The sequence below is a fragment of the Pseudorca crassidens genome, chromosome 9 (assembly GCF_039906515.1).
Source record: "Pseudorca crassidens isolate mPseCra1 chromosome 9, mPseCra1.hap1, whole genome shotgun sequence".
NCBI classification, from domain to species: domain Eukaryota; kingdom Metazoa; phylum Chordata; class Mammalia; order Artiodactyla; family Delphinidae; genus Pseudorca; species Pseudorca crassidens.
Genome location: NC_090304.1, coordinates 22,431,881 through 22,451,033, shown reverse-complemented (window position 1 = coordinate 22,451,033; position 19,153 = coordinate 22,431,881). Strand labels below are relative to the sequence as shown.

The following is a 19,153-nucleotide window of genomic DNA, read 5'->3' as shown; positions in this document are numbered from 1 at the left end:
AATACACCAATTTGAGAATTGCAAAGGAAGTTCAAAGGAATTTCTATTATCACCCTTAAAGCATCCACGAGAAGGCATTTACAGCAATATAAAATACAACCTGGCTGCTTCTGTTTGATATTTTGCCTGTAGAAGTAGATTACCTGAGAAGCCTTGAGAAAGAGATTGATATAGTACAGTGTTGGAATCTTGCTGGGATGCACTTCTGGAAGAGCAGAAGTGTTTGTAATTAAGTACATGTCCTACTGATAGTAAAATAATAGCCACCTTTGAATTTATCATTATTTATTATTTAGCAACTGAAAGCATAATATATTAAACTATGGGTTACTGAAGCCTGGCAGTATTATAGGTAAATTTGCATACACTATAACTGGTGCTTTTTCCTATATCTAATTTTCAGGTACAAATAGCTTGAAACAGTTTCTTTCACTTTGGGTTGGCACATAGCTACACTTTTTATTTTCACTTGGACTTCTACAATACCATGTTTTATCTAGGGTTGTAATGCATCACGAATTCTCTTGATTGATCTTTGGGTAATATTAGTACCTTCAAAGTCAAAGGGGTCACAGTCAGAACATGTCTTCATGTAGACAAAGGACAGAGTACTAAGAGTGATCCATTATCATCATCATCATCATCATCATCACAGCTAACATTTCTTGAGGCCCCATGTATATTCATCTAATCCTCATAGCAATCTTGGGAGGTTCTTGTAGCTTCACAATTCCAGTTTAAAACCGTTGGGGTCAGATGTCTTTCAGAATTCAGAAGTTTTTGGAGTTTAGAAAGGTAATCAGGGCAAATGCCACGTATTACAGAAAATCTCCAGTGAGATCAGGAAAGCACCTCAAAAGCAAGCCCATTAGTATTTTTTCAGGATATGAATAGTTATACTATTTAAACAGAATAAATAAAAGTCATAAACACTTTCATATTAATTCAGGTCAGGTCTTGCCACTAGGTGACTTTGGGTATCATCTTATGAATACATTTTTGTTTTATTATTTTTTTTTCTGAGCTTTTTGGTAAATACCAAATAAAGTTAATAACAGACACCAGATTTTCACCCTTGTTTTGGAAAAATAGAAGAATATGGTGTCTATACAGTATCAGAGAACCCCATCTTTTTATTATCCCCCATGAATTACACTGGGTGCTTAGGCTGTCATTATTCTTCTGCTTTGTGTAGATAGTCATTTTTTCTCAAAGCTGTGTAAGAATCATATTTCACACAGAATGAATGGAATTTAACAAGATGAAATATCACAACCAAAAACAAAGTTCAAACTCCGCAGGGATTGAGGTGTTGTGTCTTAGCTGACAAGCATTTAGTTAGCGAAGCAGTCAATGAATGAGCTGACCATGTGAAGCGGCACTAGCATGTGAACGTGATCTTCAGGTATAAAGCAGGAGTGTAACATTTGGAACGTGAGAGTTAGTCAAATCTTAGTGTCTCCAGACCATACCTGGAGTCTTGTCTTCATTTCTGGATGGCATATTTTAAAGGGATGCAGGCACTGTGAAATCTTTTCCAGGTAGATTGATCAAAAGGGTGAAAGGACCCAAAGCCATGTCATACAAGGTACAGATATAGTATTGGGCAGGTTTAGTTGAGTCTTTTGCCAGCTTCTAGCAATATCTGACTATAGTACCTGCTCAAATGCATAATTTTAGCTTAAGACTGATGGACTGCCAGCTCTATGCCACCTCCTGAGCTATGAAAAGACATGGACCCTGCCTTTCACGGGCTCTAAGTCTAACAGAGGACACAGAAATGTATACAACTATTTACAATACAATGTGATAAGTGGAACAGTAGACACCGCTTATAAACAGGCAGCACAGAAATTATGATTTGCTCTTCCTGTGATGATGGGAGATGGGAAGCTAAAGCTTTCAAAGAGAAACTGAATTCTGAACTGGATTTTGAAAAAGAAATGAAGTGAATGAAATGAGAAGATTGAGAAAGGACAGTATAGGCTTGTTCAAATATTTGAAAGGATATCACGGATAAAAAGGATTGAAATTATTCAGTCCCATCCAGGGACTCAGGACCAGTTGGGGTAGGGTACAGGGAGACAGATTTAGGCTCAGTCTTAGAAGGAGGCTTTAATAGAGCTGTCCAAAGGCTTCTTTGGAACATTCAGAGTTCCCAGTGTCTGGATGTGTTAGAGCACAGACAAGTCAGCTGTTCGGCAGCAATAGTACAATAGTATGGAGGGGTATGTGTGTGTCATGCAATGATTAGAGAAACATAGTGAAGTACTTAAGGGCATGGGTTCTAGGATCACACTTCTAGAACTGACACTTCTGCCTACTGGCTCTGTGATCTGAGCTAGAATTGTTATGAAGTGCTCGGAACAGCACCTGTTACCTAACACGTGCTCAAAAGGAACTAATAAATGTTAGCCACTATTGTTGTCATTGGAAGGGTGGTTGTTTGACATATTCTTTGAAGTTCACCTTACCTTGAAAGATTTTGGGTTTCTGATTGTGTAACTGTGGTTATATTCCTGTGAATTAAGAAGATGGAAATGAGGAACTGAAGCAAAAATAAAATTGTGATAGTTAACAGTTTAGCAGTTGAGATAGGAATAAAACTCTGGTCTCTTGAACTAGGGTTTATTGCTCTACTAACTGTCTTGACTTGTCCTTTTAGGGCCTTGGAATTCTTCTACCTACACATCTGGAGTATTTTTAGGAGAGGCTGGTACCGCACAGCTCTCTGTAGCTCATGTTTTTCTTTGTCTTACAGAGAAAGTGGCTTCATGAATAGGAATGCCTGCCGGATACCAGAATTGGAGGTGATGGATGAAGATCGGCACATTGAAGAAGTCTTGGACAAGTTTGTGAATTGTCACGAGCAAACATATGAAGAATTTCTGAGCACTTTCACTCATCTTTCAAAAGGTAAAATGGAGAAGTAAACTTTCTATAGCAGTTGAGACAATGAATTTTATTATAGTTTTATGTCTTTGCTGTCTTTTTCAGAAAGACTATTGAATGAGCATTCATTCATTCTATCTCTTTGATCAGGTGATTCTCATCAGGGCGTTTGCAACTGATGCATGTAAATACTAACATTTTTATCCAATCAGGAGTTGTATTATGGAGTCAGAGCCATTGAATTTGAGAACTAAAGAGGACTTGAGAAATCATTTAGTAGTAATCCCTTCGTTTTATTTTTGAAGAAACACAAGTGCAAAAAAGTGGAGGTTTTTAAAAGCATATTGAAAACATGGAAGCAATCTAGCATAGTGTAGGGTGTGGAGTTACACTGCACACTTTTGGATTCTGCCATAGCCACTTTCTGCCTTGGGGGGAGGTCACTGAGTAAAGAGGGGATAATAATAGTACCTTAAAGGTTGATGAAGGTTATTTGAGATAATCCATGTAAAACTGTTAGCATAGTGGCTAGCACATACATGCTTAATGAAGGCTAGGTATTATTTTATTGTTGTTGTTGTTGTTGTGATGATGATGATGCTATGTTTTCTGTAGAATGGAAACAACCTTTTAGACCGGAGTGATAACTAAAACCCTAAAGGCCAAACCTGTGCTGTGTGTTTCTTGTGATGTGTTTGGTTGCCTCATGCAGTATTGTTGTTTTATTGAGCCAACAGTTATAAGTTGGAAATTTTACATAAAGATCTTGATTTGCTTTTTTTTTTCTGATTAAGTGAGAAGGTCGGTTACCTCTTATTTCCCTGATGGCAATATCAGCTGGAGTTCAGGAGCCCTTGCCATGTGACCTCCCTCGTTTGACACACTCTCTGGCTCTCACACACTCGAAAAACCTGTGTATACCCTGCCTGCTTCCCTCACTTAAGTGGCTCCTGTAGGCATTGAGTTCTTGCTCTCAACCTTGGGATCATGGGATCATGGGATCATGGGATCCACATTCGGGAGACTGTTGACTCAGCTCTTAAGCGGAGTCCAGTGTGCATCTGGTCATGACAGTCTCAGGATACCTGACTTTATGATTTGAAGTTATAGTTCATGTGTCCTTAAGAAATGTAAAAGAAGGGTAGTTCTAATGAAGAAAAGGAAGAGTGATTCCAACCTGATTCTTTTATTGTGCCAGGTAGTGGGAATATCATTATCTATTTTGTTTACACTTAAGGGAAACAGAAAATTTAGGAAATTCTTGTTAACTTGGGCTGTGAATGATCTATTTTGACATGATATGTGGATCAAATTAATCTTGATAATGGCCAAATCATCTTTTGGTCTATGCACATGGATTTAGGAAGATGCTTGCTTTCTCTGAGCCTAATGATTTAGTTCCATGTTTTCCAGAGCCAAGCATGGCAGTATGAATGGCTGGGGTAGGGTGTGGAAGCAAGGATAAAACTGGCAGAACTAATGCATTTCGGTGTGCCAGTGGCATTTTGATAATCCAGATTATTTCGGAAATTTATTTGTAAGGCGGACTTTATTTTTGTACTCTGAAAGACTAAGAACTCCTTGCAAGGACTTGGATATTCTAAGGAGGTTATGCTGTTTTTGTTTTTGGGATAAGGGGTCTAATTCTTTTTTCAATTTTCTGTATGCTCATTCCATGCCGAGAGAAACTGTTGCAGATGTGGTGACTTCATTTTGAGTTCAGTTTTAGGCCCCAAACTGAGCTGAAATAAATGATGACACAAGTCATATAAACTGCATCTCCAAGCACACTAGTTTTTTCCCTTTCAAAATGTCCCTAGGCGCCAGTTCACATTATAAACTAATGACCTGAAAAAATTCCTCCTACAACAAAGATTTGTGAGTGGAAAAATATGTCTTAAATCAGTAAGTGTCCTTTTTTCCCCCAGAAACATTTAAATACCTTCTGAAAAGCCAAATAGTACTTAGGGTCAAGCCTAAGAGTTGAATGATAGCCAGCAGAATTGATCAGTCAGTGTGTTCTGTCTGTTAGTTCTGTTTGACGGAAGACATGAAAGCTGTTTCTTCAAAGATTTCTCCTTCTTTCCAGCCCTTCATTTGTCTTAGTGTATTTGGTTGTTTTGCTGATATGAAGTGGAATCTTTTCTGTGTTAAACTGGCTATCACCACATATACTTATGTACATTTCTTTAGTAAGTTTAGTATCTCAAGTACATTACCATTTCCACTGATTGTTCTATTTATTTTTATAATAGTTATATGCCAGAATGTTTATGGGATTCATTTTCTTTCCAAGAGTGTTAAAGGGGTCAGTAATCCTATTAAAAATATTTCCCTGGAAAAAATTAAACTATAGCCTTATTGAAGAAATTCACATTACTGCTTCAGATGCTTGGAAAACAGTTGGAAACTGTTAATATTGTACCATAACTGTAACTGTAGTACATTTATGTTGACCATGTTTTGCAGTTTTTTGTTTCTTTTTTTCTTTTTTCCAGTACGCAGGCCTCTCACTGTTGTGGCCTCTCCCATTGCGGAGCACAGGCTCCGGACGCGCAGGCTCAGCGGCCATGGCTCACGGGCCCAGCCGCTCCGCGGCATATGGGATCTTCCCGGACCAGGGCACGAACCCGTGTCCCCTGCATCTGCAGGCGGACTCTCAACCACTGCGCCACCAGGGAAGCTCTTGCAGTTTTTTTAAAAAGCAGCTCTGGTTTTAATAATCACAGTGCATAGTTGATGATGATTCCAGTGTTTTGTCAAAATGTTTAAAGAGACATATTACTTATTAGTTTTAAGCAGACATTTATAATTGAATTCTCAATTAGTGTCATCAGTTCAAGAAAGTAAGACTTAGTTTAAGATTTGTATTAGAAAATCAGCATGCAGGTTTTGGTTTTGTTCATTATCAGTGAAGACATTATATTTTTGACATTATTGTGGATAATGATAAGAGGCTGACTTTCAATCTTTGGTATTTCAGTTTCTTTGTGAATATAATTAATTTATACTGGACTATTTGTCTAAAGGAAAAATGCTTCTTCCTCCTTATCTGTTATGTTTCCATCTTTTTTTAGGTTACAAAAACACAGATATAAATAATTATACTTGATTTTCTGTTAATGCATTCATTCATTCATTCATTCAGTAATCCTCTGTGTCTTGTTATGATCTGAGTTTCTTGTTTTAGATGCTAAGGATTCAAAAACAATTAAGATATAGTTTGTGTTCTCAAGCACTCATAGTCTCACACACACACATACACACACGTACACATACACACACACCATTATTGTTATGATTTTGTGCTTCAGGTAAAATGATTAATTTCCATTAAGGTTGCCAATTTTACCAACTTCAGCTTAAAATGCTTTGGAAATTGAAATGAATCTACTGTGATTTTATGATTAACTCTTAAATAGGACTTCGTATTTCATTCTTAAAATACCTAGGATCCAGATTCCCTAGAATCCAGATTTACCTGTTTCTATATTACCCCATAATAATAGCTTTTTACTCAACTGCCATATTTATCTACTTTAACCTATTTTCTTATGTCGAGATCAAAGATCTTGTTTCTGATTTTGATGTGTAATTTTGTTTCTTGTTTTCTTTATGCTGTTCTCATTTCACTTTCAATACTTCGTGCTTTTAGCATTTTATTGTTCTTTCAACATATATTTGAAAAGAAAAAATCCTGTCATCTCAATCTCCCTTTCTCCCTTCACACTTGTTAATATTTGAATTAAATTCCCCCTTAGGTAGAACATTGTGTGTCTGAATGTTCTGGACAAACGGCTAGGCCTGTGGCTTTATAATCTGGTGGTGGTCTAGTCTTTGATTGTGCCAAACTCTTAGTTTCAAAACCTCTGAATAGGTTTCAGTTTTTCTTAGGTTTTAATAATCTTAATACTCATGAGAGAGTTTGACCTTCTCTTATTGATAAGCAGCTAACATTTGTTAAGTACTAGGTATTATGCTTAGCACTTTACCTGGGTCATCTCAACCTTCGTAATTACCTAGTGAATTTCTTTTTTACATTTTTATTTTTATTATTCTTAACTTACAGATGAGAAAACCAAGGCTTATGGTTAAGTAAATTGCTGTTATGGACTAAATTGTGTCCCTTCAAAATTTATCTGTTGCAGCCCTAACCAGTAAGGCAACTGTATTTGGAGACAGAGCCTTTTAAGAGGTAATTAAGATTAAATGAGGTCATAAAGGTGGGGTCCTAATTCAGTATGACTGGTGTCCTCATAAGAAGAAACACCAGGGATGCCTGTCCACAGAGAAAACACCACAGGAGGACACAGTGAGAAGGCAGCCATTTGCAAGCTAAGGTGAGGGGCCTCAGGAGAAACCAGACCTGCCTACGCCTTGATCTCAGACTTCTAGCCTCCAGAAGTGTGGGAAAATACATTTGTGTTGTTTCAGCCACCTGGTCTGTGTTATTTTGTTATGGCAGCCCTAACAGAATTGCCTAAGGTCATGTAACTAGTTAGTGATGACATTGGATTATGGGCCTAATCATCGTGGCTCCAGAGCCCGTACCCGGAACCATTTTGCTTTTCTGCCTTCCATACGGCATCGGGCAGTTCTCAAGGTCTGGGATTCACTGGCACGTGGATAATGTGAGCCATAGGAATGGATGTGCTACCCCAAAACACTTACACTCCGTACTTCTCCAGAGTGTAAGCTCCATGATGGCTGATTGCTTGGGGGTTTTGTTCACCATTATTATTCTAGTGTCTAAAGCAGTGTTTGGTAATGTAGAATAAATCAATGCTTAATAAATATTTGTTGAATAAATGAAACAAAAAGAAAATAAGAGAATGAAGGATGTCAGAAACACAGATAGGAGGGCCTCAGACCAAACCCTAAAGAACATACACATTTAATGGCTAGGCACAGTAGGAAGAGCCCACCAAAGGATGCCCCGATGTCATGATGCCCCGAGTTTGGATTTGATATACTAGCTAACTGGGAACCATAGTAGAATTTCAACACACACACACACACACACACACACACACGCACACTGCAAGGGATTTTGAAAAATAGAGGCAAAAAAGGAGAGAAGCAACTAGAGTAAGGGAGACTAGCTTAGCTAGGAGGCTGAGCAGAAATGCATATATGGTTGCAACAGACTCCACTAGGGCCGTGGAGGAGGAAATGGAAAGGAGATAGGGCCGATGCAAGTGAGAGTGACAGTACTTGGTAACAGGTGACTGACAGAGGATTAGGGAAAAGAAACCAAGATGAGTCACAAGTGTTTTACCTGGAGATCCTGAGGCCCACTGAGGCCAAGTGACTTGTTCAAAGTTCTCATTTCAGGAGCCTTTTATTTTTTCCCTTACTGAGTGTATGTTCTGTCAAGAGCTCAGGATCTTGGGCTGGGACTTGGTTTATACTTCTGGACTGATACATTTTGAGTTGTCAGTTCAGCCAAAGGAATATCACCACTCACACTTGACAACTTCTGAAAAATGTAATTAAAAATGAAACTGGTGACAGCACATAAAACAGCATGTTTCCGAAGTTGACATGTCATTTTGGTCCCCAAAGCTATTTTGAATTTGAACATTAGAAATGCATCTTTAAACTTCCAAAGGGGGACAAAGAGTCTTTTCCCCATCTGAAGAATGAATTTAAAATCTGCTGTAGAAAAATACCGCAGAGAAAAATAGAGAAAGCAGCTGGCCCTCTTACCAATTTCAGAGCAGAAAAGGAATTTCAGTAGAGCATAAAAACAGCTTTCTCTCATAAAGAAAACACAACAACAAAAAATAATCCTCGCTGTGCAGCCTTTTGTAGTTGTTTTCTGTCTAGTATTAGATAGAGACCAGCGGGCTTAGCATTGTTTTGACACCCTTGCGACTGGCAGATTGCCTGCCAGCGGAAGTTGGAAATGAACTGACCAGCTTTATGCTTCCAGGTGGCACTTAAGCCACATTTTCTGTGCTGTTGTTATCAGTCATTTAATTCCCTACTGAATATTGAGTGGTGTTTTTAGTTCACAGGCCATTTGCAGTGTCTTTCTGTTTCCTTTTTTACGTTAGCCACATTAAGAAAAAAGGCAACTTGGGAAGCACTTTTGCAAATGTGAGTTTAACAGTAAAGTGCATTATTGAAAATAGCAAGTACAGCAAGTAGCAGTAAACTTGCTTTAACTTAAGATATAGACCACTGGGATGTTAAATTCAAGAGAAATTTGTAGAAGGCATCATATGAGGACTTGGTAATAAAAGCAACTAGGCAATTAAAAAAAAAACCCACCTAATTAACCAGGTATCCCAGGGGAGAGAATAAGGAAGCAGTTATTGATTGATTGATTGATTTTTTTGGGTGGGTATTGTTGAAAAGACTAAAAGGAGAAGAAAAAAAGCTCATGGTTTTATATTGATCATACATTTAGTAGCTATCTGTATGTGACTTATTTATCACAGAATAACATCAAATATCACATAGAACACTGAAGGAGAAAGAAGTATTGGATGAAGTGAACTACTTTATAGCAGAGTCCTTTGGAAGAAGCATCATCAGCTAGCTGTTTAACCTTTTCTTTCTCTTTGGGGGACCAAACTGTCCCCCAAACTGTCATTAAGCAATTTTCATTTGTTTCTCTATTTCTTTTGTCATCACTAAATTACTTCTCTTCGGGAACAAATTGACAAGTTATGAAACACAGAAAACTGCTGGTTCAGTTGCAGAAGGAAATTTCCCCCTCTCAAATTATGATGGATTTTGAGCTGATCAAGCCATTTTGTTTTAGAGATATTACCATAAATCTTCAGCCGCAGTTGTTACAATTCATATTAATTTTACACATGAATATTTGGTCCATAGATAGTCATTTGTCTTCTCTGCTGTAGTTTAGGTGTAATTGGATAAGGAAAGAAAATGTATTTAAGTATTTACAACATTTTGAATTAATCATTACATTTATTTTCAGCAGTGTTTTTAACACATATTTTCTTGCAATAAATATCTTTTCTAGTGTGTTTTCTCAGTAAAACACACATAAGATATTATGTGAAGTTTTAAATTTGACTTATGGCCAAATAACTGAATCATTTTATTTCTCTCTTTATAACTTTTCAATACACACACATATACATATATATTATATAGTATATTTTATATGTACATATAAATTAGGTGAACTTTCTTAGGCAAATGGAATTTTGAACTTTTCCAAAACACAAGCAAAGAATTACTGGTAGCCAAAGAAACTTTTAAGATGGTTACTATCAACCTTTAAGTAGCCAATTTAAACAATATTAAGTGCATGCACATTTGTTTCATATGCATTTTTCTTTAATTTTTACTTATTGTTGTCAATATGTTGTTATACTTGATGGAAAAGAGTAAATTACTGGACTTGAAACTGAGGTGGTCATAAGATTGTGTCCTTTGATTCAATGAATGGGTACATAGTCACATCTGGATGGTTTTAGCAAAATGTTCTTTCAGCCATAGAACAATAATATTTTCTTTGAAACGGTCAGCTAAACACAAAGGGATACAAACAGGAAACTTTATTTTAACCGAACTCATATCTTCCTTATATGAAAATCCAACCACAATCAGTCTAGTATGAGATTTTTTGGTGTCTTTTTTTCCTTCCTATTTGGATTCATTCCAGGTGGGATAGATTGAAGTGAACACTAGTTAGCTTACTCTTTTTGCAGCCCATTGCTCCCTTAGCACAGTGAGGAACCATTTTACCATTTTCATGTTCTTTCCGGACTTAGCCTGCCTTTGTATTAGTTTTTGTAGCGTGTGAATCCCTGATTAGAAAAAAGGGATTGTGAATCAAGTACCATTTTCTCTTTTTTTTCCACCTTCTCCAAATTAGGCTTTGTGTGACTTATAGCCAGTCATCTAATTTCGGGGTATTGGGCTTAGTCCCTAATTGTAGTGTCAATCCAGTTCTTGCTAATGTTGAGGTCATTTCTGTATTGACTGTATTCCTGCTATAATTCAGGCATTGAGCTAGAATCTGGGAATACAAGATGAATGAGAGAGAAATATGTTGTTCTTATTTATTTCTGTGTGCTGGGTGTTCCAAATGCTCTAGATGTGTGAAGGCACAATAGCAATCTATATGTCTGTAGACTACGTACAGTTACAGGTTGATTGCTCAGGCAATGCATAAAACACTATCTAGAATATTGCCTTTGGTTTTCGAGTCTCAATTTTAGATTGAATAAACACCTAATACGAGTTAAGAAAAGAGCAATAAGAATACTTAGAACAGCGGATTTAAAGACTTTTTCTTTTTTTTTACTTCAGGGTTTTTTTTATATTCAAGGGATGTCTTGGAGCACTCTGAAAAAAACGAGGGAGTGTGAAAGACATGTATAATTTAAGTCTGTTCTTGCATTGCTCTCATATGCCAATGTACGAGTCCTATATTATTACAGATTTATATAGAAGAGGTTATTCTACCTCATAAAGTTTGAAAACTTCTAGGAAGCATTTATTTATAAAGGAGACAGAAGAAAATTACTCCAGCTTTCTCCAACCTATATGAATAAAAGAGGTTGTCTTGAGTAGATGCATCTTTGTGTAGGCAGGCAGAAGGGCATGATCTCAAGGTGAAGGGAAATTTCTTAGGTTGGAGGAATTTAGTTTTATGAAGAATTGAGTATACTGCCCTTATATTTCTTATTTTGTTGTGGGCAGGACCAGTGTAATGGAAAGGATGCTTTTCTAATGTAGGATTCAGAAGACCTGGTGCAGGCATTTATTATTAACTCTTTGAGACTGCTGTCCTGCCACTTACTCTCTCTGAATCTATAAATCAGGGATAATTCTGTCTGCTTGGTGTCTCATGGTTATGGAGAGAATCAGATGAAATATACATGAAGATACTTGATAAGTTTTAAAGATTTACTCAAGTGTTATGACAATGGGGACTATTTATTATTTAAAAGAGGGACATCAAGGTTAAATATTAAAGAAATCTTGATTATACAATATAAAAAATGTAAAATACTGTCTACAGTATTTTATATTTTTATAAAATTTTATATATTTCAGTATAGTTTTCCACACCTCTTCACTGAAGTAGTTAAAACCAATTATGTGTAGTATGTATTGTGTAGTATCTATGTATAGTGTGTATTGTATAGTGTAACACTATACAATGCAGGGAATAATCCTACACTGGCCTCTGGTGGATGGACTAAATAATATGTCTACACATAACCTTCAGGCAAAGGTATTTATGTGCTTTGACAAAGATGAAGTATCAGAAACTTCTTTTTAATTCTAAATTTTTAGATTCTGCTCCACAGAATCTTTACTTGGGACTCTTACCTTAAGTGTATGTAAAGATCACCTGGGAGATGCTTATTAAAATGCAGCTTCCTGGGGATCAATCCCCCAATTCTGAATTACTAGTTCTAGTGTGCAGCCCAGGAAGCTTGACTTTCAGACCAGCTTTGAGAAACACCCTAAATGAGATTAAGGAGGGGTGAGGGAAGATGGATGAATTCATCAAAATTCTGTGCTTTTGGGCTTCCCTGGTGGCGCAGTGGTTGAGAGTCCGCCTGCCGATGCAGGGGACACGGGTTCGTGCCCCGGTCCGGGAAGATCCCACGTGCCGCGGAGCGGCTGGGCCCGTGAGCCATGGCTGCTGAGCCTGCGCGTCCGGAGCCTATGCTCCGCAACGGGAGAGGCCACAACAGTGAGAGGCCCAATTATGGCAAAAAAAAAAAAAAAAAAAAAAAAAAAATTCTGTTCTTTTGTATATATAGTATTTCTCTAGGAATAAGTTCCATAGCTTTCATGAAATTGTCCACACTCTTCACCCAAAGTGTAAGAACAATTATTTTACTTTAAATATAACTTTAGTTTAATGTCATCATTTTATATTATTTAAAAAAGATACTTTGACAGTGAAAAAGCATGACATGTTACAGGAATGATTTTTTAATTGAAATATAGTTGATTTACAATGTTGTGTTAATTTCTGCTATACAGCAGAGTGACTCAGTTATACACATATATACGTTCTTTTGATATTCTTTTCCATTATGGTTTATCCCAGGATATTGAGTATAGTTCCCTGTGCTATACAGTAGGACCTTGTTGTTTATCCATTCTATATATAGTAGTTTGCATCTACTAACTCCAAACTCCCAGTCCATCCCTCTCCCACCCCACTCCCCCTTGGCAACCACAAGTCTGTTCTCTATGTCTGTGAGTCTGTTTCTGTTTCGTAGATAGGTTCATTTGTGCCATATTTTAGATTGCACGTGTAAGTGATATCATATGGTATTTGTCTTTTTCTTTCTGACTTACTTCGCTTAGTATGATAATCTCTAGTTTCAAAAAATATGGAACGTTTCACCCATTTGTGTGACATGTTTGTGCAGGGGCCATGCTAAACTTCTCTGTACTGTTCCAATTTTAGTATCTGTGTTACCAAAGCAAAGCACTACAGGAATGGTTTTACTTTGATCTTGCTAATCTCTGATACAGAGGCTAGGATATAATAGATTACAGAATTTTAGGGTGGGCTTTGGTTCAGCATATATTCTGTCCCAAGTCTGAAGGATTATAGTGCATGTGTCTGCAGGCCAAAGTTACCCAATCACAGGGAAATCTGTCTACTTCTACTGTTGCCAGAAGAGTATCTGAGTATTTTGCCATTAGCGAGTACACAGGCAAGAGACTTGGGAGACCACCTGGGCTATGAAGGCATCTTGTTGCACGTACTTCTAGGAGATGCCCCTCCAATAATTTTGTGCTTTTGGTAACTTTTCTGCTCTGTATTTCATACATGAGGGTACTTTGTAATTTTAAAAAATGTACTCAAGTGTAAAATTTTATGATTGGGGTAACTATGATTTAAAAGAGGGACCTCAAAGTTAAATATTAAAGGAAACATGAATCCAAAATATTAAAAAATGTAAGTGTAAAATATCATATATGTATATGTATATTTTTCTTTGGTATTTCTAGGAAAGACTTCTTAAGGAGGAAGGAGATGCATGTATGTGTTCTCCCTGGATTGAGGGTTTGAAGAAAATGCTTTTCACCTCTACAAATGAATGTTTATTTTTTTGTTCATGGTAGGAAAATTAGAAAATACAGAGAGGCACCAAAACACATGCGTATACAGATATACAGCAAAACAAAAAACATACTCTTTCTGCAGCAGTAAAATTTTTAACTGCTCTGTGGTCATTCAGAATGAAGATTACATTTCTCATTCTCCCTTGCAGTTGGGTATAGTCATTTGACTAAGTATGTGCCAGTAAGAAGTGAGGGGAACTGATATGTGTAACTTCTGGGTCAAATCCTTAAGAAACGTGCCCTGGACTCTTTTAATTCCATTTCCCCTGGCAGGAACTAGGCAGTCATTAGAGCAACTCCTTAGACCCAAAGGTAGAAGCCATGTGCTGAGGATGGCAGAGCACCCCACCAGCCTGGATTCCTGGGTCATCTCATGGAACAGAGCCTGTCTACCTGCCCTAAACTGTTACATGAGAAATAAAATACTTATTTCAGCTGCTCTATTTTGATGCCTCCTTGATATAGTAGCTTAAACCACGCCTTCACTAGTAACAGAGGGAAATAGACGTCCAGGCTTCTTTCTCTTTCTTCAAACTCTTGCTTGGAGCAAGGGTGTGGTGGTGCTTCATGCTGGATTATGTGGAGAAGGGTCGTGTCTTAGGAACGGCAGAGCAGAAAGATGGGAGGAACCTGGGTTCTAGGATGACTTTGTGGAGCAGAGCAACCTTATTAGCCCTGAATTATCTACACCTGTACTATTGCATGAGTGAGAAATAGACTTCCATCTTGTTTAACTGATTGTTACTTTGGGTGTCTGTTTCATGTAGGCAAACCTATATCTAATTAATAAAGCCATAATCCCGTGTCTTAGAGATAAACCATGAGTGTATTATATATCCTTCCTGAATTTTTCTGTTGATTAATTTGTATATATGTATACAATTATTAGTTAAGAATATAGACTTGTTGACAACCAGGATTTGAACCTAAGCTCTGCTACTTCCAAATTAGGTGGTCTTAGGAAAGTTATTTAATATCTCTGAGCTTCAGTTTTATTATCTATAAAACGGATGTAATAGGCTCTACCTCATAGGCTGATTCTTAGAATTAAATAATTATCTATAAAACACACATACACATAGATGTTTGTTTATATTAATAGTACCTGAATTATAGTAAGGGCTCAACCTAATAGTTTCTTTCATTTATATATTCAGCAAATTTATTATAATTATTTTGTAACAGTGTGATCATACTATATACTCTTTTTGTAACTTGCTTTTTCATATAACATTATGTTATAAACATCTTTCCATGTCAATAAATTTGGTTATTTAACAGTATTTTTCATGACTGCGTTGTATGTAATCGTATGGATAGGCCATTATTTATTTAGCCATCCTTTTTGTTGAACACAAGTTATTTCAAATTTTTTGCTTCTATAAATGATGTTATATTGCACATCCTCATTCATACAGTTAATGCTCGTTGAACACCTAGTATGTGCGAAGTGCTGTTCACATAAGTGAACAAAACAGACAAAGATCATTATCTTCAGGGAATTTGCATCCTGTAAGGGGGAGATAGACAACAAACAATAAACACGACAAATAAGAAAAATATCTGTGTTAGAAAATAGTAATTTCTCTGGGAAAGAAAAATAATACAGAGCAGCGTATGGAGGATCATGAGTGCTGGTAGCAGGGGTGTGAGGTTGCAATTTTATGTAGGGTGATTTGGTTAGGCCTCCGTGGGAAGGTAAACTCTGAGTGAGGATTGGAAGGAAGAGAGGGAGTTAAGCCTGCAGAGACTTGAGGGAAAAGCATTTGAGGCCAAGGGAACAACTAGTGCAGAGGCCTAGTGACAGCAGTGCCCGGCCTGGTTGGGGAATAACGAGGAGGCCAGAGTGACCAGAGTGGCCTGAGCAGGGGTGAGAGGAGGAGAAGCTGAGGTCGGAGGGTGTGGAGGTGGGGGTGGGGGGTGAGGCATGGATAGCCTCGTAGGTCCTTGTAATGACTTTGGCTGTATTAGTAGTCGTATTAATTTTTGGTAGCTACATTTTTGCACCCTTCTTATTTGTGGCCTTTGGATAAATTTTTACACATGGAAATGCTCATTCAAAGATATGAAAAAATGTAAGGCCTTGATTAAGTAAAAATTTTCAGGGGAATAGATCAGACATTTTTGGCTTTGTAGTGAAATCTTTGCCCACATATTTAATTATTTTTTTGGATATTCTCAGACATGGAAATGCTGGCTGAAAGATAAGCAGAATGTTATGCCTTTGAGTGAGTAACAGTTTTAAGGGGATAGATTCTGTTTCTCATAGGCAGAAGTCATGTCCTTTAACCTTCCCAATTCCTAGTCTTCCAGCCTAGCGTGGTGCTAAGCACACAGTGAGCTCACTGGGTGAAGTGTAGTGTGTCAGTCTACCTTTCAGTCTTAATCACTACATGTCCTTGGGAATGGGGAAACAACATTTTCCCTTTCAGGAATTGTGAGTAAGTTTCTGATGGAGAGGTCCCTATTCTCCTTAGGCTTACATTTTAGTGGGAAGAGACAGAGCACGGACAATTAAGAAATGTAATTGCAGATGATTTCAGATACATTTGGAGAAGAAAACAGGATCATGTTTCTAAGGCTGTGACCATATGAGACAATAAGATGATCAGAGTTGTAGCTTGAATTACTATATGCATTTTTCCCCTTGCTGGGTTGTGAAGGGAAGCTGGAACTCTGTGGTTGGCCTTTGTGTTGATTTCAGCATGTCGTGGCACCGCGTGGAATTGGATTAGTGATGGTGGTCTTTGGATCCAACTCAGTATTAGAATCAAGGGGGTACCAAATGTGGAAACAATCCAAATGTCCATTAACTGGTGAATGGAAAAACAAAATGTGGTCTATCCAGATAATGGAATAGTTTTTGACGATAAAAAGGAGTGAAATACTGACATATACTACAACATGGATGACCCTCAAAGATGTCATTCTAAGTAGAGAAGTCAGGTACAAAAGACCATGTATCATATGATTGTATTTATATGGAATGTCTAGGAAAGGCATATCTTTAGCTATAAAAAGTAGATTAGTGGCTGCCTGTGTTTGGCAGTAGGAATGGGGAGTGGCTACAGATGAGTACCTGGGACTTTTCGGGGTGATGGAAATGATCTAAAAATGTAATTGTGGTGATGGTTGGACAACTCTATATATTTATTAAAAATTATTGAATTGTACACTTCAGTGAATTCTATAAATACACCTCACTAAAGCTATGGAGAGGTGGAGCTGCTATTCACGGATACCTAGATCCTTACCTGAGTGCTTCACTGGATGAGCATATGGCCTCGTGACTCTGGGTTTGGCTGAAGAACTAGGAGGATGCTGCTTGTCATAAATATTTCCTACTAAGAAAATAAACCATTTGTGCATAGCCTTGAAATTTTTAAGTAGATAAGGACAGTGATACAAAAAGAAACAAGATGCTACTTTGTGTAGACAGTGTCACCCTGTTAGGCATTCTGGGAGCTCAGGGAAGCTGTGCTCAAATACGCTGCATCTGCTCCCACGCTGGACCAGCTCCCTTCTGTGGCCTTGACTAAAGCAGTTGGGAAGGTGAGTTTATATTATGGGATGATATGTGTGGCCTCTTTGCACCAACGTGTAATCCATTTGACAGGTTGCAAGCATGCTGTAATGTCTACTGCCACCATCACAGAGATTGTTTAGTTGTTGTTGTTGTTTTTAAGTTATCTGGGGCATGCCAAATTAAACTAAAATAATAATACAGATTGCCATGGGAAGATAAGGTGAACATTCTGAGATATCTAGAGGGAGGAAACATAACCGCTTGGAGATAGTGTCTTCATTTCTGTTCTAGAAACACAAAAAGAACCCACATTGTGAGCTCTTTTCTCCTTTCTTAAATCCATCGCTGAGGCTCCCTTTACTTCTCACCTGGATTGCCACAGTAGCGCCATACTTTCTAGTATGAAAGTATCTGAACCACTCTGCCGCCTTCCATCCATTTCATCTTAGAGCGCAGCTCTAGTTATGACTCCCAAGGGCCTTGGTATAGTACAGAGTTTTTGTCAAGCCCTGCAAATAGCAGCCCTTCCATGCATCGCAGAATATGTGCTCCTGCCTTCCTGGAATACATGGTGGTTCTTCCTCAGGCCCCACGTGTTCCCACCTTGGGAGCTTTGTTTGTGCAGTTTTCCCTTTGTGGGATACCTCCTCACAGGGCTCACCTGCTGAAATCGTAGCCGTCTTTCAAAGCCCGGCTCAGACTCCCCATTCCTATATGAAGCCTTCTGTGATTCTCCCAAACCAACTGCGATCTCACCCTTCTCTAACTTTGTGTTCCCTTATATCCTCTGCGTTAGTTGTGTTCTATTTGGGTGGTTTGCATAGCTGGCTAAACTTCTTAGTTTGTAGACTCCATAAGGGCAGGGACTGGGTCTTACCCATCTTGGGTCACTTTGCACATAGTTGATGCCCATGATACAACCTGTGGGTTGAATAAGTTGCATAACTCAACTACCACTCAGCTTTTCTCCCTGAAAATAAACTTACAGCAACTTTACACTATCCTCACTTCTTTTTTTCCTTTCTGTTACGTGCCTAACACTGGACATTTCAAAATGTCAACTTACTGCTATTGTGTGCCTCATCTTAGACTTTTGACACACTTTTTTTTTTTTTCTGAGCTAGGGTTGTGCATTTGTGTCTTGGCAGCTGGAGAGCTATGTCTATGACTAATGAGTCAATTATCATCCAGCCTCGGGGAAAGTACAATTATTCCTGACTGGCCAGGCTAAGGTAATCCTCTCCTCCCTGTGCCCTTTCCAGTGAAGAACATGAAACAGTTGGAATTCAGACCACTGCAAAGGGAATTTAGACAAAACATTTGTCTGCTGAATTTAGCTTCTTCGGACTTATTCTGATTTATGATTGATTGGTTTTTAAATTGCTTATTTAATCCTAAGGACTGTTGCTCCAGGGGAGGCCATATACCAAGGAGTATGTGATCAAGAAGCAGTGGAGTGAAGTAGTTTGGCTGGGCAAATGAAGAGCAAATTTTGTGCAGAGCAACATTGCTTTAGGCTAGGAGTATGATATGAAAATCACCCCCCTGACTTTCAAAGGACCCAGTCTTGTTATAAGCATGATTGCTTATCCCCTATGCTCTGGGCAGGAGGTTTTTGGCAACTACCCAGTGTTGCACAGAATTTCC

The 19,153-nt window shown here is 38.0% G+C and overlaps 1 protein-coding gene and 1 non-coding gene across 4 annotated transcripts in view; one reads left to right on the top strand and one right to left on the bottom strand.

Moving 5' to 3' along the window:
- Positions 1–19,153, top strand: part of IFTAP (intraflagellar transport associated protein) — a 59,579-nt gene that overhangs the window by 13,952 nt on the left and 26,474 nt on the right. For all 3 annotated transcript variants that reach the window (XM_067749362.1, XM_067749365.1, XM_067749364.1), the window contains one exon: positions 2,762–2,916. In XM_067749362.1, the coding sequence (XP_067605463.1) occupies positions 2,775–2,916 (142 nt within the window). In that variant the 5' untranslated portion in view covers positions 2,762–2,774. The remainder of the gene's footprint in view (positions 1–2,761; positions 2,917–19,153) is intronic.
- Positions 13,233–13,340, bottom strand: LOC137231398 (U6 spliceosomal RNA). Its single transcript, XR_010946520.1, has one exon. It is a non-coding gene; the product is annotated as a U6 spliceosomal RNA (small nuclear RNA).